Below are 25,602 nucleotides of genomic sequence, written 5' to 3'. Positions count from 1 at the left end.
TAAAGGCATTCAGACTTCAACAGAATATTGGAAGACAGTTCTGCATTAGGTTAAAGCGCTGCTGTTATCACATTAAGCCAGGAGTTGAGGTCATCTTCCCCTTAGCTGGCGGCAAAAAGAGAGGAGAAGATGAGGGGGAAAAAGAGAATAAGGAGTGACGGAGGAGACTATCCTGAAATATTAAAGGCACCTTCTTGGACATATATATATGCACATGTAGCGATGAAACTGCCTTTTCTCTTTGTCTGCTTTTCCCACACAGACACACGTTTCTCCCTTACCTGTAGGTGCCTCTGGGTGAGGCTGATCAGGGTCTAAATACCCCTCCGGCAGGGATGTCTTTGATGGCTGTTGCCCAGCCTAATTTGAAGCAGGGCTCATCGTAAGCCTCCCATTGGGATACTGGATCAAAACACAGCCAGTGGAAAGCAAGCTGGGCCTGGAGGGGTGTGTGTGTGTGTCTGTGTGTCTATGAGAGTTTTATTGTTGATGCCCAGTGCGTGTGTGTAAATGTGACTGTGTAGTGAGTGTGCGAGTGCATGTGTGTACTCACCTGGCTGTTCGTCTAAGAACTGCCAGTTACAAACACTGAAAGAGGACAGAGGACTGAGGGGGCGTTACTGACAGTTCTAGCCAAGGAGCCAGCATTTTCATTTTGTTCGCTGGAAACGGAGTGTGAAACTTTGATGAAGAGCAATTTACATCTCTGGATGGCTGTGAAGAGGTCTGCTTTGTTCGGGGCCACCGAAAAAGCCGGGGCCCGCGCACTGCTGGCTCCAAAAAATCTGCCCACCCTATCGCCCAACGGCACCCACCCTCTGCCCTTCACCATCAGCCCTCCTGGCACCGCTTTCCTGCCACTTCGGCCAGTGGCTATTCTAGTATTGTGTTGTGTGGCCAAGAGCACCTGCTGGGAGTCTGTTCTTCGTCCTTCCATGGGATTTTTTTTTTTTTTTTTCAAAGTGATCCAAGGGCACCCCCACAACCTCTGCACATGACTGAAATCAGACAGAGAGGTGGAGGTACAGATGCAAATTTGCATTCATGTGAGACTAAGGTAGTTGTGTTACGCTGACTGCACAATCAGTCTTCTAACCCATGTGCGTAAATAGGGAAAGTGGGTAAAAGGCTAAAAGTAAACCTCCCTTTCTTTAGTTCAAAGGTACATAATGCATCCCACTTTAAATTTTGCATAATCTCTGAAGAGCAAATGAAAGAGCGGTTCCCCACTGTCCCGTTTATTAAAACTGAACAAATAGTCCCCTGTGCCCGTCTCGAAACAGAAGAACGGTTAATGAAGGGGGATGGTGTGAGAGACAGTGGAACAGGAGTGAAGACGGGGTGGTTTGGGATTTGTGTGTGTGTGTGTGTGTGTGTGTGCGCGTGGTAATGGGGCTGAGAGGCGAGCGTTTGGGTTGTATTTGTATTCCAGTGGCCCAGGGTATCCGTGGATACACCTAGGTGACTGGGAAGCATGCAGAAGGAGGAAGTGGGAGAGCAGTTATTTCTCCAACGTGCCTCTGATACCCACGATGATTAAAAAGAGCCACACAGTGTGAGGTAACTTTAGGTCATTCCTTTGGAAAACATGCTCATCTGTGGCCACATCCTCACTTATTTATTTCATGTGACCGTGACTGATTGCAGATGATTTTGTGAGTAGGACAAAAAAGGAAGGTGTCGGGACACGGTTACTGTCTCCAAAGCACCAGCAAACCACTGTTTAAGTAGCAATTGAGTACAGAGGCACAGTTGGTACTATATTTGCTGAACCATGATATTGCCAATTTTAACAGAATATTGAGATGAATATGCAGGGGAAAAAAAAAACGTTACCCATTGCAAAATGATTTGAAAGAACTTTTGTTTGACACCTTTTTCATGCAGTGATTGAATACATGCAGTATATGAAATACTGAACGTGATACTCATTAAACAAGAAGTGTGGAACCAAGGTTTGAGGAATTTGTCTGGTTGCCTTGTATTAAACTCAAAATTACAGCAAAATTACTGGAGCTGCTCAGCCATAGAAACCCATGCAGTGACGAAGCTCCCAGAGCAGTTTTTGAGCTGTTATTAATGCCAGAAGACGTTTTGAACTTATTGAATCAGCGGAGCGTTGGTGTCTCCAAACCTCCCTCTGTAACTTTGTGTGGTCTACCACTTCATGTCTGAGTTGTAATAACACAGTAATAACACTTACAGTTGATTGTGGAATATCTAGAAAGGAAGAACTCTTGAAAACTGTTTTGTTGCAATGGTGGCACCAAATACAACACCACGCTGTGAATCAGTGAGCTCTTTAGGACCGCTCATTCTTTCATACTGTAAGGTGGTTGACTTCATACACCTGTGGCTGTGGGACTGAAACAGCACAAAGTCAAAGATTAAAAGGTGTGCCTCAATACTTTTGCCTGTATAGTAGATGTATGTAAAAAGAGACGTCAGTTTTTGCCATTTTGGGAAATTTAAGCAGTTGATTGTCATTCGCTGGCTGCAATTCACAGCAGTTGCAAAGCACTTCCAAGTCACTGTAACAATAAACAAGCCAAAAAACAACCGTTGAATAGCAGAAAGCAAGAAGACTGTATAAGATAACTGAAATAAAACTTGAATGACTATATTATGTAAAATCATTTAACATAATTGTAACAGTAATGCTGCTCTGCAGTTGAAACAAACTTTAATAGATATGTCAGTGGGCTACATAGACTGGAGGATTTGGGCTTAAGTTCAGTGTAAGCCTCATCTGATTGTGGGCCAGTTAAGCAGTACTTTGTCAGCAGAGTAGCTGAGGGAGGGTTTTCTGGCCAATTAAAACACGTCCCATGTTGTTTAAGATTATCAAAAAATCCCAGTGTCTTAGTGTGTTCCCAGCTTTAAAAGCGAACTCGGATGAGGTCACCTCTTAACCGACTTAAATGAAAATTTAGTCACAGTGATCAGTTGTCGTCATTACGAAATGTCAACACGGCTCCCGGCAGCTCCTCCATTTAAAGTTGAGATGTCACGAGATTACACCAGACAGACTAGCTCATTTGGTCGGCTTACGGAGCGGGATGATTCATAAGCTGCAACAAAGGCTGTGCCAAATGGTTCCCACCGCATGCTTTTCTTTTCTTCCCCTCCTAATGTTCCCAAATCAAGAAGCTTTGAGGGGGCCAACAAAAAGAGCTTAGTCATTGTGCAGTTTCATTCATGCAGCTGATGATGATGGGACATGTAGGCCTTAAAGGGATTAGCGTAGAATACATGCTTACTTTAAGTTTTTTAACTTGCTCGAGACAGTCTCGGCACTCTAAAGAGGAAGTTAGCGAGTCATGGCACTGACCGAGCTTCCTTTGGCCGCTGTGTGGACAAGTCTCCTCATTAGCTTGAAATTCCTTACTATAAGCAAGTTGTAGGTATGTGTATTAAAGGAGGAAAAACAAACCTAAAAGTGAATTTTAAAATTAAAATGGCAGTAGCTATGACAGGAAATAGAAATGGATGTGACGCTCGTGGAGTGTTGAACAAACTGCAATGATGGCTATAAACTGACCCTTAAAACTGGTAGGCAACAAACTTTGTGCAGTTTAGATCAGCCCCCACAGCAGCGGGCAGGTAGGGTGGGTGGTGATGGTGTAGTTTAACCTCCTAAGACCCAAACTCTTTCATGGTATGCATTTTTAATTTCTCTTTGCTATTTGGGCTGATTGTGACCTGATGAATGTAAAGCAAAGAATTATCTTTTTACTTGATTATGCTCTACAGGGGCCTGATATCCACATATGAGGACATTCGTTTTAAATTTCGATAGAACAGTGGCGGCATAATATAATAAGTGGATATCAGGCCCTTTTAGAGCAAAATTTAGTATTGCCAAGCCAAAATGTGATGTCCACACATGTGGATGCCAGGTCCTGGGAGGGTAAGCAGAGGGTTCTTACCCGGGAACATTTTAAATGTGCTAACTGTGCTCAGCTATAGTGGCGATTCTGGGTTCCTTCGGTTTAATGAGAGTAATTAAGGACATACAGTTGTAGACACACAGACATCGTTCATTGTGAAATATTTCACATGCAGGTGTTTCGTCGCATCTCGCAGGACATCCCTGCAGCTGATCTGCATTTTACAAAATCATTTATTTTTCTAATCAGCGATCACAAACAGAGCAGACAAAGGAGAAAAGACAACTGGCTGTTTGCCAAAGGGGGAAAAAAAAATAAATGTAGGGGGTGGGGGCGGAGGAAGGAGGGGAAGGGTGGAGAAGAAGGGCATAAGTAATGCAAAACGAATAAGTGTGGCGAGAAAGACAAAGGATGGGAGGCTGTGTACAGTGGTTTTGTTTTGCTGAGAGCGCAGCACAACATGGAGGCGGGTCAGCGTGTCACAGACGCACACGACAACAAAACAATCGCCGTCCTCCATCGCTCTGCAGGTTGACGCTCTGCTCTTCCAGCTTCTTTTTTGAACCATAAATAGATAGGAATGCAGATAATGTATGGTGCTGTACAAACAGATGCACACATGCTGCAATTCCTGTTGACCTTTTTATGAGTTTTTTTTCCCCTCCAAAAAGCGGCCATTTGTAATTGAAATGAATTCTTCTTGCTTGTCGTCGTCAGCAGCAGCAGCAGCAGCAGGAGGAGGAGGAATTCGTCCCTCTCCTTTGTCTGTGGACGCTCAGTAGGCTTTATTGGAATCCCCCCTCCGTCGTAACCCTCCTCCTCCCCGGCCACTCCCTCTGGCGAGTGCTGATTTTTGATAATAAGCCCAGCAGTAATTTGTCATGTGGCCCGACCAGCAGCGCGCGGCATGTGAGCGGTTTGGGACTTGAATGGCAATGGTTGGAAGTGCAGGGCCGCGAGAGGGAAATTACGAGGCTCACAGCGAGCGTCGATTCATAGAGCCAGCGGGGACATTGTTTGTTGGTACAAGGCTCTTCTTTTTTCGTTTTTGGGGATCGGGCTGCTGAAACCTCACCCGTTCCTGCTTGTCAGTCAGTCGCTCGCTCGAAGAGTAATTACAGGAGAGCTTTTATCAATTTTTATTTTGCCACTCGACTGTGGCTGTCACACACGTGGCAGTTTGGCTTTTAAATTTGGGGTTTCCACTATTTTGCAATTGAAAATTTAATTGCTATAAGTCATCAAGGTTATTCATTATTTAGCAATTATGCATCGATAAAGAGAGCTGATGAATATTTGACTATTCAGCACGTCAGCGGGCAGATATAGGCTTAAAACGCAGAGGTCGGAGTTTACTGCTCTTCCTGTTGGGTTGTGCAAATATAAGCAGTATAGGAGTGCGCATAAAGAGCAAACACTATTGTGTATTGTGTGTGACTATGTGTGTGTTTGCTTGACAAACTAGGGTTTCATATAGCACTGTACATCCCATCCTCCCCCCATGCATCACAACAATTTTATGGCCCCAGTGGGGGATTTACACTATACGTCTGAGTGAACAAGTGAGTAGGCTTGTGTGTGTGTGTGTGTGTGTGTGTGTGTGTGTGTGTGTGTGTGTGTGTGTGTGTGCGCATGTGTTCTGACCTCTGGAGTCCGGCTGGAAGCTGGCATGATTGAAACTGTTTCTTGACTAACACAGCAGGACAGATCTTCCCTTTGAAAATACAATATTTGAGTTTTTGAGGGGGGGGAAATAAAAAGTTGTATTTGCAATGGCATCTTCATAGTTTCACATTATGATACAGTGTGTTGAATATGGATCCTTCATGAATGCAAAGCCTTATGGGGTTTTATATTGACTCGATGGCACTGTCTCAACAATTGATCGCCTGATATTCTGATGAGATTGGCGTGTGGAGGTAGAGGGGAGGAAGTGTGTGCAAGCATGTGTGTCTGTGCGTGTGCATGAATGCTAGTATGTATGCGAGTAACGGGGTCGGTATCAGTGCCGGTGTTTAATAAATCAATGCAGGTCAAGTCTGAGAGCTCGATGTCACCGATATAGAGGTAGTTGAGAATACAGGAGCAGCGAGGTTGCTCTATGCATATGTCATTTCTAATGAGCGGTATTAGAACACAAAGATATGACCTCATAGTCTCCTGACTTCTTGGAAAAGAGTACCGTCTCTCTACACACACACACACACACACACACACACACACACACACACACACAATGTTTACTCACACCTGTTAAAGGCCTCTGCTCACACACACTTTTCGCGACCTCTTCTGCTTCCTCGTGCTCGACAGATCTGGTGATGATGCGCTGCTCACGCCTCTCATCCCGCATAATGGTTTGAAGGACTAGCGGGGCATCGTGGCGTAAACAAAACAAAAACAAGCGCGGCCTCGTTTGTTTCTCACCGTGCGCTCCCACAGTGGCCCCTTTTGTGATCCTACTTAATTAGCAGTCTCTGAACATAAAACAGTGCGGCGCACAAAGCCACCGCTCTCAGGTCGCTCATACAAGATGCTCCACTCACCGGCACAACGACAAAAACACTTGGATTTGTTCGTCTCAAAGAGGAAGCAAAAAAGTCTTTTGGACATATGACCCCCCCAAAAAAAGAAAAAAAGAAAAAAAAGGATGAGGTTTGGAGAGGAGGGGGAAAGGTTAGAAAAACACGACAGTATGTGCGTAGAGAAGCACAGAGTAAAGCAGGCCGATACTTTTCCTGTAATGTCATCCCATCAGATCTTGCGTCTTTAATTCTTTTCTTTTTTTTCCCATTTTCTTTTTGTTGTCTTGCTTCATGCCCTTCACTTCTAAGCTGCTTTGCAGAGCTGTAATGCCCCACTTATGTAAGGGAAGGGGGGGGGCTAGGATGTGACAGAATTTGGGAGGTCTCGGGTTTTGGCATAAGGCTGGTGTTCTGGGAGTTAAATCCCAGGATCTGAGAACAACACAGAGCCACAATGACAAAAACAACATAAAACACAGATATTTTTTATTTCCTTCTCTTTAGCCAGATGGAGAAAATACAGACCAGATGATTGGTAATTGTCAAAGCTGGGGCATTAAAGCTGTAATGCTGTAAAAGTGTGTGTGATGTCTACCATTTTAGGCACACAATACTGGATAATATCAGAGTAAGGACCCTCAGTTTCAGATCGAGTGTAGTGTATTCTTTTTGTGTCCTCAAATTTTTATCGAAACAAAAAATGTTACAAAGAGCTCAATGTTATGTTGCCCCAGTGACTAATATATTGCTTTAAAGTTAGGAGATGATCTAATGGAAAGTAAAGCTTTTTCCTAATTCAAGTGACCCTGACCTTTGACCTATGACCTTGAAGCCTTCCATATTAAAAGGATGTATTTTATTATCTTTACCCATATGATTGTAGCAGAATGGGCTGAAATCTTTGGCTTTTATAAGCCATAGTATGTCCTGTAGTGTGTGATTTTTGCCAAACTTTAAGGCATCGTTGTGCTGCTGTAGTGCATTGTATTGGAAAAAATGTAAACATTTGTTGTACAGTTTTGTGGTTAACGGTGTCTACAATCACACAAAATTTAAAAAGTGATATGTTGAAAACTATGGACACTAGACTGCTAACAAACAAAGGAACTGATTACATAGTCCCTCTATTTGGGGGAGAGTAAAAGTTGAGCTAGACATCTTGGGGCTGGAGTGGCCACTAGCATCATTTTAGCATGATTTAAGACTAAAGTGGACCACACACCTGTATGCATATTAACACACTTATTGGCTCAGGCACGCATTAGCGTTAGCCAAGGTCAAGTAGCAGGGAGACGGGAGAAAACGTGATAAAGTTGCTGCTTTTTTCTAGATGGGAGACACAGGCTTGTGTTGTGCATACAAAGAGGAAGGATTACTCTGTTAGATCAAATAAAGTGGACGCATAAAACCAGTCAGTAAGAGAATTCTTATAATTGGTTTCTTGAGTTTAAAGACCTGTTTATATGCAACATTTTCACTCAATGTCAAACGGGTGGAAAAACAGAAACCGGACTTTAGTAGTAATTTGATAGCATTAATATTTGCTGAAGATGTTAGGCAAACATGCTCAATGCCAAAAACACAACTTTAATTGTGCTTGTCAATGTAAGCAAAGAGACCGCTACTAGACAAAGAGGATCCTTGAAGTGTGTGCGTGTGTGAGAGTGTGTTTCCTGTGGCGATGCTTTGTGCATTTGTTCACACTAAGGTAATTCTGCTTTCACACTGCCTTAAAACTAAATAGTAAAAGTTGCGTCATTATTCCGCACCACAGCCTCTCTTCATGAGCTCCTCTTAATGCTAATCCTCGTCACAGCAAAGCGATTCTCATAAAAGACTCTTCATATTTCTCTGGAAGCTTTGAACAGAGAGAATGCGGTCCAAGCTTTTGTCTTAAGGCTGTACCTGTGTACTTATTTTAAGTAGAGGTATAAACAGATTCATGGGCACACACGCTCATGCAGACAAACACCGATGAGAGATTAACCTCCGGGAAGCAGTTGAATATGAGGGGAAACTGCACTGGCGTTTCTTCTATAATGCGCCTTAGCTTTCCTGACATTATTGCTTCCTATTTTGGAATTGGTCCTTGAACATATCCTATATGATGCTTGTGACACTAATATATATTTATAGTGTAATTTCTAGGCTACATTACAAGCAGCGGCAGAGGTATTCAACTAAAATATGATGTCCAGTTAAAAAAAAACAAAGAAAACCTCACACAATATGCACTACATCTTGAATTTGTATCAGTGTCTGTATATAGTCAACAGCTGGCTGTCAAATAAAACAAAGAAAGTACAATTCAGCAGTAATTCAACAATGTTTATTATACATTTAAATAATAAAATCTAAAAAGTAAAATAAAAAATAGAGCTTTTGAAAATGGTGTAGTTTGAGTTTCTCCTCTTCTTGTTTTTCCTCAGCTACATTTGACGTGTAAAGTTACAATGCAAACAACTGTGCGTCCTGTGTACATACTTGGACTACCGTAAAGACAAAGGAAAAGGCAGCCCAGGTTAAAATAACCTTACCGTAAATATCAGAAAAGTTGTGCAGGGTAAAATAGAAACTATCTGTTAAAATCTCATAAGAGGTCTGGGTAGTTAGGTGTGCCTCTTTCTTTTTTCATTTCATTTTAAAAATATGTTCACCTACATATATAAACCTGTTTTACAGAGAAGCAGCTAGGTGTTGCATATGATGAAGATAACGGCGCATGCATGCACCTCAGGTCACTGGGAAATGCTCTCCAACTGTCCGCTGCTGCAGCGGTCTCTTTCATCTTTACCACGCTCAACTTCAGAGGCTTTCTTAATACCACACAGTGCAAGTGTCACCCAGGTACCCTGCCCAACTCTTCTCACCTCTGGTGTTCTGCATTATTTATTCTCTTGTTTTTGTACCCCCCCCAAAAAAATAAATAAATCCAGAGCCAACGTCTTGCCCTATAGGCCCGACTCTCCTGTGTCCAGAGAGGGAGATCAAAAACAAGCTTCTTTCAACTGGTAGGTGGTATTTGATGTGGTGAGAGGAGCATAATATATGGCGTATTTGATCTGGCCAGCTGTCTGAGTTGCCTGTCCATGAGTTCTCTTCACATCTCTGGCCTTTGTAGTGCGTGCATCAGTCTCATGGCCATGTACACACACACATGCACACATGCAAGCGCACTTCCTTAGATTATTGGCCTTGCCTTTAGGCTTTAGAGTGTTACACTCGCAGCATTTTTGGTAACGGTGATGATTGCTGCAAATTGTGGCTGCTGTTTGAAACTAGAGTTAATGTGGTTTAGCATTGATATACTTTTTCAATACTTCAATTTTGCAGTTATACCTAAAGGTGTTGCTTCCAGTTGAGTTTCCTTTTTAGTTTTTAATAAGTAGGATAATTTAAAAATGGTTGCCATTTTATCCTGGTATTTTCGCCGCTACATCTCTGTCTGCAGCTTAGGGAAGCTTGATAGGCCTTTAATCTCCTCAAAAGACCAACATTTTTCTGCTTTACTCCATTGCCGTCTTTGTTTCTTGCTCACACACTCACATATATTTCTTTGAGTAATGTGCGCTCCCTTACGTTTGTGGTTTTCACCTCCGCTCACTGATTTAGAGCCTCTCTCGCTCTCCTGACATGCTCCGTTCTTTAGCTCTTTAGCCGATCACAACAATGTAGAGGACCATCCATTTCCTCTCCTCTTTCTCCCACACTTCATCTCGCTCCTCTTGCTCCTTTTGTCTCTAATTTTTTTTCCTCCCTTCTGTCCTTTTACAAGAGCGTTTGTACTCTACTGCGTAGTACATAGGTTGTGCTTTAAGATTATCTCTGGGACAGCCAGGGATTAAAAAAAAGAAAGGGGAAAAAAAACGGGGGCGGGCAGAAACTTTCCTATTGTAGAATTTTTTAAGTTAAGAAAAGGAATAATGTGGCAAGTAAATACAGTGAGCAAGAAATTAACTCCAACTAACAGGTTGCGGGGGAAGCGAGTTAATTTTCATAGGCTAATCATCAGTTTACACAGCCGTTCTTTGTTCGACGTTTCCCAGGATTTTTCTTTTACACTGCTGCGATGACTGCACAAGCTGCTTCAAACACTTAGTGGTGAAGTTCTGTGTCTACGTCTGTCACACATTTCTTGTCGGTTTAGTTATTCAAATGAGCTTTTGTGTAACATGCAAATTATCTGCACACAGTTTGAGCTGAGTCTCTGTAATAGAATGACTGATGATGCAACATGGTTACCCTGGTATTTAGTCTGGCCTTCCTCGCTAGAAGAACAGACTGAGTGGGTTTGGTAAATTCTTACTGGGATATTTTAAACCGAATTTGTCTCAACATCAAATGTAATTTATTTATTTATTTGTTCACATAATTAAGCACTAGCTTAAATATCAGGTCCAGCTAAATAAAAGCAGGATTTGGAGAAAGCTCAGGCACAAGGTGCAGGGCAAAGACTGTGTTGTGTGACTTTATGCATAAAAAAGAGATCAAAAGAGATTACCTGCAGGAACTTCTTTCTGGAAAATTTCCCCAACGACGGTTCTCTGAATGAGCTGCTTAATGTGTGATGAAATACTGTGCACTCCACACAAATAGCCTTGGAGGAAAGGAAAAGTGTAGCTAAGCCAGTAGAAACCCATGTTAGGCTGATGCTGAGCCCTAAAACCAAAGAAAGGTCCCTCCATGAGTGCACTGCTATACCGATATTGACCCTGGTACTGGAGATACCTAATGATTCACTAATATCAGTTAATTTACTGCAACTCGCAGGGCCAATCCAGATGGTTGCTACTTTCAAACACATTATTATCCCAACTTTATGAAATAACCATAGGCATCAGCGTAAAAAAAAAAGGGACATATCTGACTCTAAACAATGAAGCCAGTTCTTCGTATCATTCTTTAAAATAATCTGCAGGATTAATAGTCATGATATAGATGTCCATTGGAAATAGTGCAGTTGCTTGCTTGGTCCATTTGTAATGTGTAGGGAAGTCAACAGAACCGATGCTTGTAATACGCTGGAAGAACTGTACACGGCACAACAGAAATTAGATGTGGAAGATTGTGACAAGGGTTAGGGAGACCGGCATCCAGATCGTTTTAAAGAATTAAAGGTGAATGAGTTTCAATTAAATGTATCTAAAGTATCTTATTTTATCGTGAAATGCAAGTTGCAGGTTTTTTGAGACAGCTGGCACTGCCACTGCAAAACCAGCTATGTCCCATAGGTTAATTTATTTGTTTGTCTAAAGTTGTACAAATGCTTATGCTAGCATGTACTGTAATAAGGTTATAGCTTGTAGGTTACTTGGCAACCGTCCTTCATATTTTCGTTTGTGTCCTATCAACAAAATATCAAGTTAACAATTTAAATACACAATCATTTTAAATAAAAAAACAAAACAAATTCATGATAATAAAAAATTCTACTGATATTGTTGCCAACTACAAATTTCTGCTATCATGACATTGGTATCTTTCTAATCATGCGCACGTGTTCATGAGGGAGAATTTAAAAAAAAAAAAAAAAAAAAAAAAAGCTTCATTTATAGCAATAAAAAAATAGTAACGTGAAAATTGCTTCACATTTTTAAAGACTGAAGCTTTAACTTTAAGGACTACCGAATGGCAAAGCAGTGTAGAAGTCCAAAGCTAGTTTATTCAGGGTGCTTAAAACCCGATTCAAAACTGTCACTACCTCTAATTAAAGGATGGAAAGTTATCTCACCACAGCGCTGTTGTCTGTTTCATGCCATTGTTGCCATTGCAAATCAACATTTCAGGGATGGAGTCAGCAGGTCCTTATTAGAGGTGACACAGCTATGCCTCTGTTGTAGCTGCTGGATGTTTAATTTACATTCTGCTGTCCCTCTTTGTGTTTGTGTGTGTGTAATGGAGTCTGTTATTTGAATTACTTCAAGGCAGGAGCTGACCTTTACCTTTTCTCAGGGCAAACTATAGTGTCTCAAACCATGTTGTCAGGAGTATATGGAGAGGAATCCGTTGTATGTGCTTTGTATGGACAGAATGTAGACTGTATGAATGTCGATAGGGCAGCTTAGTCACTCATTGATCATGGAGGTCTCCAGAGTATGCCGTTAGTTGAATGCCATAGCTTGTGCAGTAGCTGCATCCTTGAGCAGTTTTTCTGGTACCATGTACATTGGGGCGTCCAAGTAATTTAAGTTATGGGACACATGTACCCAGGTTAAATGTGGATGAGGCCAGCCCAGTAAAATCAGAAACACCTTTTTTCTTTTTCTCCACAAAAAAAGGAAATGGTTAGCCTGAGAGGTCTTAAGAAACATACATGTGTTTTCTGAAATATGTCTCAATTAATTGGCATTCATTTACTAGTCTACTGTCATTATGAAGAAACTCTAGTTTCTTTATAAGATCACTGCCCTAACCGCCTTACTTCAGTGTGGAAATTGCACATTCATTCACCATTGCTCTCTTAAATGTGGGAACCAAAATAACAAGGGAAGGGGTTGTTGGAGTCTTTACTGCTCAACAATTTCAAAATCCTGTATTGGTTGGGCTCTAACAGTATTAATGTAAGGCCTCCTAATACTGATCATTCAAGTGTGACCGTTCAATGTTAATAGGTTTTTACTTCACACCATACATTTTTGGGGGATCTCAGAGGATTAAAAAGTTGTTCCCAAAAGCAGTATGTTGATACAACATAGAACATCCTTGATGTATTTATAGTTTTTTAATTAAATCCTATTATGTGTGAGTTATTGGTGTGTTTTTGTTTTTGACAGTAAACTAAAATCAGATTTTTGACATCTAGGATGAGGGTTTGTTGGTAGGTATGCATGGGTATATTTGCATAATATGTCTGTAGTAGTTTTCCACTGCACATTATTCACTCTCTCAAAATAACCTTATCATAAGGCAGGTTTAGGCTGTTCCATATGGATGGCATCTGTATATGACAGGTCTTGGCGCATCAGAATGTAAATGTAAGCAGCAGTTTGTGTGTGTATCAGCAACTCTTAGGAGGATGTGTAGATGTTTTCCTAGTTGGTTCTAAAATAATATATGCATGCTTTTACAGCTATTAAGCTCCTTCCATAGTCATTAACTAAAGGAGTTCTACTGTGTGTAATGGAAGAAGTGAAATTCAAAAGTCTTTTTGATGTGTAGTGGTATTTTTTTATTCTTAGTGTCAGTTTTTGAGCCTGTTGCTGAAAACTGAGTTTTTAATTTGAATTTTTATTTTGTTACAGTTTTCTGACTGTTCTGCCGTAGACCTGTGCGTGTGAAATTTTATTTAGAACCTTAAATGTCAAGATGAATGGTATTGTCTAGTTACGATATATTTTATTGAAGTTTCTATGTTTTCACAACCCCTTTCTGAAGATTAGTTGCTGACTTTCTTCCCCCAGAACAATTAAAATGTCCAGTATTCTCTACAAAACACATTTCTTTGTGGGGGGGGGGGGGGTTTAAAAAAAAAACCTGTATCCAGTGTAAACCGGGATGTGTAAGAGTGCTATCATTGAAAATGATTTCTGCCCAGCAAAACAAGAAGGAAGGCATCAGGGAAATTATATTTTCATTTTCATACTTAAGATAAGAAGAAAATTAGTTAACTGATACTTAAGTTTTACAAAAACTCTTGTATTATATGTTGTAAACAAGGGTTGTTTTGTCGATCTGAAATAGCGTAATGTTCATGTGAAAACCTACAAAGCTAAAATTAAAGTACATTAATACTAATTTTGTCTTATTCAAGCTTGCATGAAACAAACTGTCAGTTTGGTAGAGTTGGTGCTAGCTAAACTGTTTAGTTTAAACTTCTAATGATCAACTATGTTGGTTCAGAGCAGACACGGCGTTCATGGTCAGTTTGAAGTTGCATCACGGCATCAGTTTAAAGTGATGAAGCTCACTCGTTGAATTCTACCTTTTCTACTAGCTTCTTGTGTGGATCAGGACACGGGGATACAGCTTGTGAAACATCTACTCATATCTTGATGAATTCAGTCTGCTAAACCCAAAGATCAATGAATATCTGAGTAGTATCGCAGCCTAATGAAAACTAATTTACTTATAAGTTATTATTTTTTCTGTGCTGCGCTGCTACATCCAATCCTAGGGTTTCATCATCTGTCAAATCCCACTTTAACTCCTGCTTGTAAGTCTTTCACCTGAACCAATATTTATCTTTATCCGAATTAGGCAGTCTTATGCTGAAAATGACTGTGTTGTGCTATGAGCACAGATGTATTGTGAAGATGAAGGAATATTCTGGTGTATACACTGTGGCCGGTGTTTTATCAGGCTGTAGGTGGAGATGGAGGGAAAGACAAAAACAAGGAGGGTAAAGTGGAAGAGGTGGTATTTATGTTAACATGCTGGTTGGAAGGAAAAGGATTTATGTGGTCTGTTGTGAAGAGTGATGCCATTGCACAAGACCCCACCTCAACAGCCTGTATCCCTCTTGTCTTTTCTTTCTCTGCCCCTATAGTCTCTCCTCTCTTCTCTTTCTCTTTCTATTTACTTTTGTCTCTGGCTCTGACTAGTCTGGAATCCCAAGAGATATGCTCTTTTTCATTTATTCTATGCCTACACCTTCTTCAATCTATTGCACAACATGTCCCTAAACTCCCTTTTTTCTATACTTGGTATGAATGCTGTACAGGTGAGCGTGCGAGCAAATGGTTGTCTGACTTTTCTTCAATTTGCCATACATTATCATGTCATTTAAGTAATTGTACGTACACATTTAGAATGCATTAGTCCCCACCAGTGTTGGTCAAGTTACTTGAAAAAAGTAATCAGTAACTAATTACTGATTACTCCCCCCAAAAAGTAATCCCGTTACTTTACTGATTACTTATTTTCAAAAGTAATTAATTACTTAGTTACTTAGTTACTTTTTAAAAACACGATTTACAACCTGAAGAGGTGATAAAGTGATAGATCTTTCAGCCCAATTCTACTTTTTCTACATAATCCATCATACAAAATGTAATCAAATAGAAAAGTCTCTTTTTTTAACTTGTTTTATCAGTTTTAATCTTTTAACTTTATGCATCAAGCAAAACATTTAATTATATGCAACATTCTCTGAGTTGAATAAATTAGTTTAACATTTAAACCTATTTTCTACACATTCCAGCACATAAAATAAAATATTTTTTGTGTTTTCACTCACTCTTTCAAACAGATGCAAGTAAAACACAGCAGAAAATAAATAAAGTCAAAGACTCAGCGGTCCTTTTGCTCTATTTTCACCTGTAAAGCAGGAGCAGGGTAGGTGGAGGGTTACCCTGGTGCAGGTGTGCTGCGGTCAGTTGAAGAATCCGCGCGAGTGTCTCTGTGAGTTTCCCATCACGTCGTAGCTACTCGGTGCTTGCTCGGAAGTTTAGGGGTTTTTTTCGCTGTAAAAAGAAGTTTTCTTCCCACGCACGATGGACGCTAATGTTTTTGTCACTTTTTATGGAATCAAACTCAAAGTAAGGTCAGTACTTCCACACTTTAAACGCTGCACGCTCATACTCTCTCCCGCACTCGATATATTATCCATTGTTGATCTGCACACAGCTGCTGTCACCAACGTCGCACTTGCTTACGTCACTGTCATGAGACATTCTCGCAAAAAAAATCACGGTTTTAGTAACGCAGTAACGCAGCGTTCCTACGGGAAAGTAACGGTAATCTAATTACTGATTTTGCAATAGTAATCCCTTACTTTACTCGTTACTTGAAAAAAGTAATCAGATTACAGTAACGCGTTACAAGTAACGCGTTACTGCCCATCTCTGGTCCCCACTAATGCTCTTTTCCATAGTGTGTGCTTCTTTATTATAGCGTTCCTTTGGGCTTTCAGTTGTTACTCTGCTTTTGTTGATACCATAGACTACACACACACACACACACACACACACACACACACACACACACACACCAAACCCTTTCTCCTAATAATATGGTGTCCAAACAACTAAATTGTGGCCTCAGTTGTGTTCACAATTTTGACAAAATCCTGATTTGCTTTTTACAGTGGGGCAAAAAAGTATTTAGTCAGCCACCGATTGTGCAAGTTCCCCCACTTAAAATGATGACAGAGGTCAGTAATTTGCACCAGAGGTACACTTCAACTGTGAGAGACAGAATGTGAAAAAAAAAATCCATGAATTCACATGGTAGGATTTGTAAAGAATTTATTCGTAAATTAGGGTGGAAAATAAGTATTTGGTCACCTCAAACAAGGAAAATCTCTGGCTCTCACAGACCTGTAACGTCTTCTGTAAGAAGCTTTTCTGTCCCCCACTCGTTACCTGTATGAATGGCACCTGTTTGAACTCATCATCTGTATAAAAGACACCTGTCCACAGCCTCAAACAGTCAGACTCCAAACTCCGCCATGGCCAAGACCAAAGAGCTTTCGAAGGACACCAGGAAAAGTATTGTAGACCTGCACCAGACTGGGAAGAGTGAATCTACAATAGGCAAGCAGCTTGGTGTGAAAAAATCAACTGTGGGAGCAATCATCAGAAAATGGAAGACATACAAGACCACTGATAATCTCCCTCGATCTGGGGCTCCACGCAAGATCTCATCCCGTGGGGTCAAAATGATCATGAGAACGGTGAGCAAAGATCCCAGAACCACACGGGGGGACCTGGTGAATGACCTGCAGAGAGCTGGGACCAAAGTAACAAAGGTCACCATCAGTAACACACTACAACGGCAGGGAATCAAATCCCGCAGTGCCAGACGTGTTGCGCTGCTGAAGCCAGTGCATGTCCAGGCCTGTCTGAAGTTTGCCAGAGAGCACATGGATGATACAGCAGAGGATTGGGAGAATGTCATGTGGTCAGATGAAACCAAAGTAGAACTTTTTGGTATAAACTCAACTCGTCGTGTTTGGAGGAAGAAGAATACTGAGTTGCATCCCAAGAACACCATACCTACTGTGAAGCATGGGGGTGGAAACATCATGCTATGGGGCTGTTTTTCTGCCAAGGGGACAGGACGACTGATCCGTGTTAAGGACAGAATGAATGGGGCCATGTATCGTGAGATTTTGAGCCAAAACCTCCTTCCATCAGTGAGAACTTTGAAGATGAAACGAGGCTGGGTCTTCCAACATGACAATGATCCAAAACACACCGCCCGGGCAACAAAGGAGTGGCTCCGTAAGAAGCATTTGAAAGTCCTGGAGTGGCCTAGCCAGTCTCCAGACCTCAACCCCATAGAAAATCTGTGGCGGGAGTTGAAAGTCCGTGTTGCTCGGCGACAGCCCCAAAACATCACTGCTCTCGAGAAGATCTGCATGGAGGAATGGGCCAAAATACCAGCTACTGTGTGTGCAAACCTGGTAAAGACCTAAAGTAAACGTTTGACCTCTGTTATTGCCAACAAAGGTTATGTTACAAAGTATTGAGTTGTATTTTTGTTATTGACCAAATACTTATTTTCCACGCTGATTTACGAATAAATTCTTTACAAATCCTACCATGTGGATTCATGGATTTTTTTTTCACATTCTGTCTCTCACAGTTGAAGTGTAGCTCTGGTGCAAATTACTGACCTCTGTCATCATTTTAGGTGGGGGAACTTGCACAATCGGTGGCTGACTAAATACTTTTTTGCCCCACTGTATCTCGTTCCATTAAGGTTAAACTAAGCTATTGGTGTTTGTTTTTTGCTCTACCGCATTTAACCCCCCATTTTCTTTTTAAACTTTTGCTAGTTTTCTTTAGTCAGCTAGGATTCAGTTAGACTACTGTATGTCCACACAGTATTCATATCTAACCTGTGTTCCCAGCAGATCAGGTATGTGGTGCATATGAAAAAAATGCACTTGTCAGAATAAAATCACGCTGACCTACACACCACCAAACGCACAGTGCTGTTCACACTCGCACACTTTCTTGCCATTTGTCAACCCCCTCCACCTCCTTCCCCCAATATATTTCATCATGGTGAGCCAAGGCATCGCTAACATGCCAGGCGAGTGCTTTCTCTTGTTCACTGGCTCTCACTGTCAGGGCGAGATTTTTTTTTTTTTTTTTTTTTTACCTTTTCCCGTGACAGACCCAAGTGCTTCAATTTTCCATTTGCTTGGAGAAAGTGACTGCACAAAACCTTTGGACTCCGTAAGCTATCACTGCTACACAGAGCCAGCGTTAGCCTGGAAGGTGGATCATGCGGTGGTTAAAAATGGAGAAAAACCTCTGACCCCCACAGCACATGTAGTATATCCAACACATCCTTACAGAAAGAGGCCTGGTTAAGCTGCCGGTGCTTTTCTCATTCATTCAACCTGAAACACTGTTATTTATTTGAATTTGAAAGAAATAAAACCCATCTCACATTGGATCACCAGACTCATTTTCCTGACCCACTAAGTCTGCCTCAAAGAAGACGCACAAACAAAGGGTACCTAATCAAACGACCCTCATTCCCTCTCGTGTTCTGATACAAGTTGCACTTGAACACACCTTTGATGCTCTGACTGCCTAAGTAGAAACATTGCCTGCTGTAGGTTAAATTAAAATTGGACTGGAAAATTGGTTTCAAGTTGGTGCTCAGAATTGCTCTCAACTAAAGTTCAATTTTAATTACCTTGTTGACTTGTTAAGTGAAAACATTTGACATGTTTTCTTGGTGCGTACTTCTACATCACATCTTTCCTAAAGTATTGTTTTTTTTCCCCTTTTTTTAGCTTTAATCAGATATTGTTTGCTGTGCTTAAGAGACTATGTCCAAATAAATATCAATTATATTGTCTAATAGTGGTATCGGATCTGCCGGGTGACTGGGGCTTTCTGTGTAGAGTTTGTTCTCTGCAGATATTCGGTCTTCCTCCCACAGTCCAAAGACTTGATTGTTTGGTTAACTGCTTATTCAGACTTTGCTGTAGGTATGAATGGTTGTCTCCCTCTTAGCCCTGTGTTATACTGGTAACCTGTCCAGAGTGTACCCTGTCTCTTGCCTGCAACCCTGAATTGGATAAGCAGTTAAGAAAATGGATGGTTCAATCATTCACTGTGGTGATGACTATCAGAGTATCAGCAGACACAATGCTTTCTTGAGGCCATATGATAATGTTGAATGTTTCTCTTCTCTACACAGCGAAGAAGACGTGCGCAGCCACAGACTTCACCTGTAAGAATGGACAGTGTCTTCCTGCTAGGTGGCGCTGTGACGGAGAAGTAGAGTGCACAGACGGTTCAGATGAAGCCGATTCAATCTGCAGTAAGTAGCAGCACAGCCACACTGACTGGGCAAAACTGTGAGCAAAGTCAGTTTTGTCAGCACATATGCACACACACACACGCGCGCGCACACACACACACACTTCCCTGAGCATAAAATACTCCCAAGGTCACTCATTTTCAGTGTGTCATATTTTGCTGCACGCCGCCGTGCTAACCTTCTGTTTCTCGCACATTGCCTCAGAAAATAGCTTTTAGTGGCTTTTTTGTTGTCTGCTTCAGCAGCAGACTCAGAACCTTTGTACAAGGTTTGATCAAGGCCCTCGATGGCAGAAGAGTGGACAAGATGTCTGCTGAGCATCCTCAAAGGGAGAATTAGAAATAATTACTGAGCCCTAAATTCATCTCGTTCTCATTAAGTAGCTCATGACACGAGAGAAAATTTCTCTAAATTACATATTCAGTCACGCAGTGCATTTTAGAAACTTTTTTTTCCCATCTTGTCCAAGTTCACATATTATCACTTTAACCCTAATGGAAACTGTAAAGCTGTTTGATAGTTACGGTGCATTGCAGCTAATGTAGTTATATTTTACACAGACAAATGTAATGTAAGGTTTTATTAGTGTTCCTGTAATTATTAAAATGACTGCAGTTGAATTTGAGTCTGTTCTGGAAATGCAGCAGCTCATAAACAATGAAATACATTATTCTGTACTTCTCTCCTTAATACATGTTATATTATTTCAAAGGTTTTTTAACTGTTAACCATAAGCTGTCCATGTCAACATTTTTGTTTCTCACTTCAAATTAGTGATGCCATAATGTTTCAAAACATGCTTATAATACACATAATAATAAACATAATGAGAAATGTTCCTCTGCACAAATTAGTACATCTCAAAAGTTTGAATATTGTCAATTTTTAAAAAAGTAATACGTTTCTTTGAATTAAAAAATGTAAACTATCATCAGTTCTCCATTCATCATATTCATCATATATATCAATATAGCCAAAATAACAGATTCCTGAAAATCAGTAATCAAGTGTCTCAAATGATCTAATTTGGGTTTGCATAAACAGCTATTCATACAACGTAAATACAGAGTATCACTCAGTTTAGTTCAGTACATGTGACCTCAATCATGGACAAGACCGTTAACTTGAAACTTGTTCAAATGACGTGTGGGGTAAACCATAGAAGTTAATTCCAGAAAGGCTGGTTGTTCACAAAGTGCTGTATTGAAACATATCAATGGAAATTTGACTAGAAGGGAAAAGCATGGTAGGAAAAATCCTGAGAGTAAATGTCTGAAAACATTGATTCCCAAACTTAGGGAGCTTCATGAGTACTGGGGCTGGGCTCAGTATATCTAAAGCTAGATGTCGTCAAGATAGTAGTGGGAATGCTTGTGCCAAATCATATTGTCCGGAACAACAACACTAATCCGGGCATGTCTGAGAACAACACAGTGTGCTTCAATTTCACACCTAAAAAGAGAGTTACTTCAGCAACCTCCAACAAGCCACAGTACTTTACATAGTGTATGTGTTAGTGTGGTGGAAACAGAAGCTCACTGAAGCTCAAGTGTTTAAAGACTTTACTTTTTGTTTTTGGATGGGAGGCTAATGGCCTGTGGTAAAATTGGTAGACGTTAAAGTACTTCTTTGATATAAGAGGCTTTTACTATATATAGCTTTAAACTTTATGAATACTTTTCTTTTTCTTGTTTGTTAACTACATGTTCAAGCTGTTTAAGATAAGATAACCTTTATTAGTCCCACGTGTGGGAAATTTGTTGTTTATAACACAGACCAGGAGTCCTCAAAGATTGAGTCTTGGAGTTGTCAGTAACTTTCAATAAATCTGTGGGGGAAAAAATAAACTTGAGAAATATTTGTATCAAATTATTATAGTAAGCGTGCTCTAAGATAGTTTTGGAAGAAAAGAGCATAAGGGGTGTAGTCAACATGAAAGCATGATGGCTTTCAGTTTTGACGTAGATGAATTATCTGTTTATTAGTAGCGATCACTGGCATTTTACAGAAATTCATCTTAGCTAGTGGTGCCTTGACTTCCCACTTCCTTCTTTTTCAAAAAGGCTAACACCTATTTGCAGTTTTTTTTAAAAGATGATTTTCAAAGAGGTGATCAAAGGACTCTTTGAAGATCCTTAAAGTAATTGGAGGTGAGCTTCCCTCCCTCCAAGACATCTACAGGAAGCGGTGCCTGAGGAAAGCGGGGAGGATCATCAAGGACTCCAGTCACCCCAGCCATAAACTGTTCAGACTGCTTCCATCAGGAAGGAGGTTCTGCAGCATCCGGTCCCGTACCAGCAGACTGAGAGACAGCTTCTTCCATCAGGCCATCAGACTGCTGAACACGTCATAGACACCTCAGCTTCACTACTGGAACTTCAACATTATGCACTCCACACTGTATATAAATGCCACTTGTTTTGCACATATTCAACTCTGTATATTTTATATATTTTATTATTATTATTATTATTTTATTTTATTTTTTTACTATTTAATTTGTAAAAATGTGTATACACACACACACACACACACAGACACACACACACACACACACACACACACGTAGGAAAATATTTAGTATACACATCCAGAAATGCATACACTATTATATATTGTACATATATTTATTAGTTTCAGGTTGGCCATTCTTGTATTTTGCTCGTTTGTGTTGTTGTGTTTGCACATCTCTGTTGCTTGTGGGGCTCGCACACAAGAATTTCACTCGCATGTGCTGTGCCAGTGTGCCTGCACATGTGATGTGACAATAAAAAGTGATTTGATTTGATTTGATTTGATTAATAAGTATGATTGGGATAGGCCAAGGACATGTGTGTGGGTGCGTGCATTCATGCACGTGCCTATGAGTGATCCAAGTGCACGCACTGGCATAAGCATGTGAATAAAACTAGCGTCGATGCTCTTATTTAGTATTCATCACGAGGTGAATCGGTAGGTCATTTCATCAGATTAGTGGACTTGTGGTTAAGTCTCATTACATCCAATCAAGGTCAGACACTGTCAGAGCTTCTGTAACTTTCCCAGCCATTGATCCTCATGGCTGTGTGTGTCCAGATGAGTTTATGTGCAAGTAATAGAACGTCTAAGTTTGCTGTATACGCTTTCTTGCAAACATCAGAATAGTATTAACATTTTTCTGGAAACGTTAATGTGTGTTTCTGACTAATCTAGTTTTCTTTTAGTGCTTGACTACACAAGCAACCATATTTCATACTAGGGCTGGGCCATATCATACCGTTCACGGTAATACCGGTTTAATGTTGGGCAACGATAGAAAAAGGAAATATCGCGATAGAATATGGGTAAAACGCGCATGCGCAGTGCCTTTGTTTTCATACGCATGGCGGCGAAAGCAGATCATTAAATAAAACGGATGAACCAGAATTGGTTTGTAAAAATGCTGCAACTTCAGTGGTGTGGAACTGGTTTAGCTTTCTTCCGTTAGATACACAACAAAGCACTATTTTTGGTAGCACATGCTAGCAGGCCGTCGTTATTACTGTGTTTTTTGGAAAATACGGCACACTTAAAATCAATCCTTTGATTTTTCTGAAAATCGCCAGTGCCCCTTATAATCCCGTGTGCCTTATGTATGAATTCTGGTTGCGTTTACTGACCTGGAAACGATTTTATGTCGTACACGGCGCTGGAAAATCTGTCAAATGTTTTAGCACGACTTTGTTAAGCTACAAAGCCGCACCGCTTGATGGATTGTTGGAGCATCACGGCTGTTGTAGGCAAGAGCCTCGCGGAGTGATGCGTACTGTGCTTCAACATAATATTACCGTATTGTGTGTGTATAACCTCTTTTTAAGTTTTGTGGATATTATACATGGTTATGCTGAGGATATGTCGGCCAATTCCCACTGGAAATGCTTTTTGGTTAAACTGTCAGCAAGGAATTTGCATTTGCACTGTTAAATTTTTATATAACTTTAATGCACATAAAAAACATCAACGTATTTTCATTTAAACAAGCAGCTGTTTTGGGTTTTTTTTGCACCAATAAAGTTGTGGAGTTGTAAAGTATTTTGTCTAGTGTCAATTATATCGTCAGTTATATCGTTATCGCAAATTTTCAAATGTATATCGTGATAAATATTTTTGGTCCTATCGCCCTACTCTATTTCATACATGAATCTACTTCACGTACTGTTTTGAAGATAGTCTTGGAGAAAAGCATTTAATATGACAATTAAAAAAATCTCGAAAAGATCTACCATTAATTGAGTGATACAGTCTATAGAAACAAGATCTTCCTTCACTAAGATCTAACTTTTTTTTCTGTCTCTCACTCAGAACACTTGTCTTTGTCCTAAAGTATAGACTGAATATACCCCCCTTTCTTACAGCCTTCTACCGCCTTGTGTCACATTCTTTACTTTGTCCTTGTGATTTCTTCTGGGCAGTTTGTCTCCCACTTTCTGATCTGAGTTCAGTTTAAGTAATGCCTTTGATAGAATTGATTGCCCCAGGAGGGAATCGATGAGCTGATCCCCGAGACTTCAGGTCGCCTGCTGATTAACTATGGACGCCTCTGAAACCACACACGCACACTCTCACACTCTCTCTCCACACACGCACACTCTCGCGCGCACACACACACACACACACACACACACACACACACACACACACACACACACACACACCTCTCTGTAGCTGTCTGTAATTATACGTCTGAAAATGAACCTGGGCCTGGAGGGGATTCTGGAGAAAATGTTCAATCAGACGAGTGCTGGTTGATGCATGAAAGAGTGTGCACAGTGTTCTGCACTGAACGTTTTCTCCAGAGAAACCAGAGAAAACCTACACAGGCATACGGAGGACACGCCAGGTCCAAGCAAATTCAAACAGAGACCGTGCTAACCATTTATTACCGTGCACACATTTTTGTTTAATAGCTGCATCATAAATTGTGATTGAAGTATCATAAATTCACATTGCTCAACAGCAACATTTATTTAAAGTAACATCAAACATCAAACTACAACATATATATTTGAATCAGTTGCTTTCCACTTAAAGCGCTTGAAAAGTTTAATCAAAGTGGCACTTTAACAAAAACACCTTTTTAATAATTAGTTATGCAAATTGGTGTAACAAACTAAGCTAAATACTTCAGTGTTTAAGAACCATGTTTAAATACATTTCTAAATATAAATTAGTTTTACATGCATTTTTGCTGCAAACGTTGCTGCACTTTGTAGTCCACACAAGAAATGAAGGAGGTCACAATACCAGAAATCAAGTAGTACCAATACCAGTTGATTTACATGATTCTCGATGATCATCCTACATACTGAAACATAAAGTTTAGTAAAAAGTGTTTTTAATTTAATTTCTTAAATATGTTCATATTATATTTTGCTCACAAGGCACAAACTAAAAGAAGGAAAAACTCCCTTTTAACAGGATGGAACCTCCTGCAGAAACAGGCTCAGGGAAGGACAGTCACCTGCTGCAACCAGCTGGTGGTGAGGAAGAAATCAAGCAGAACAGATGTAGAATAACACATGAAGGCAATAAAATAAAAGTAATGATTTTCTGTTTTAATAGTTTTATTTTAAGTTGTTTTACTCAATTATTATTATTAATATTATTATTATGAGTCTGATGTAAGTATAACAGAAAAACTCTTGAGGTAATTAGCCTTGAAATACTAGATAAATACCTTAAGCATCTTTATTGCATTTTGGCACCATGTTAGGGTTCCTGCATCAACTGCAGTTACCAGTTTAGAAAAATAGACTCATTATGCACTACAGTCATGTGAAAATGACCAGACAGATGACCTCTCTTTTAAATTTTCATAATGTTCCATGCTACTGGGAACCCAGTCCATTTACTAGACATCAAAGCCCTGAATTTCTGGGGTCTAGACATTACAGCATCCATTTACTGAGTGGCATCAACAAGATCCTGCAGTTTGACAATCA

The 25,602-nt window shown here is 40.4% G+C and overlaps 1 protein-coding gene across 7 annotated transcripts in view; it reads left to right on the top strand.

The window, feature by feature from the left end:
- The window catches only part of lrp8 (low density lipoprotein receptor-related protein 8, apolipoprotein e receptor), a 180,806-nt gene that overhangs the window by 70,083 nt on the left and 85,121 nt on the right, over positions 1–25,602 (top strand). For all 7 annotated transcript variants that reach the window (XM_085437756.1, XM_085437755.1, XM_085437754.1 and 4 more), the window contains exon 3: positions 19,520–19,642. In XM_085437756.1, the coding sequence (XP_085293882.1) occupies positions 19,520–19,642 (123 nt within the window). The remainder of the gene's footprint in view (positions 1–19,519; positions 19,643–25,602) is intronic.

The sequence above is a fragment of the Copadichromis virginalis genome, linkage group LG17, assembly GCF_057382275.1.
Source record: "Copadichromis virginalis isolate Kocher_CV1m ecotype Utaka linkage group LG17, C_Virginalis_male_GT1.1, whole genome shotgun sequence".
Lineage (NCBI taxonomy): Eukaryota > Metazoa > Chordata > Actinopteri > Cichliformes > Cichlidae > Copadichromis > Copadichromis virginalis.
This window is presented reverse-complemented; position numbering and strand designations above follow the sequence as displayed.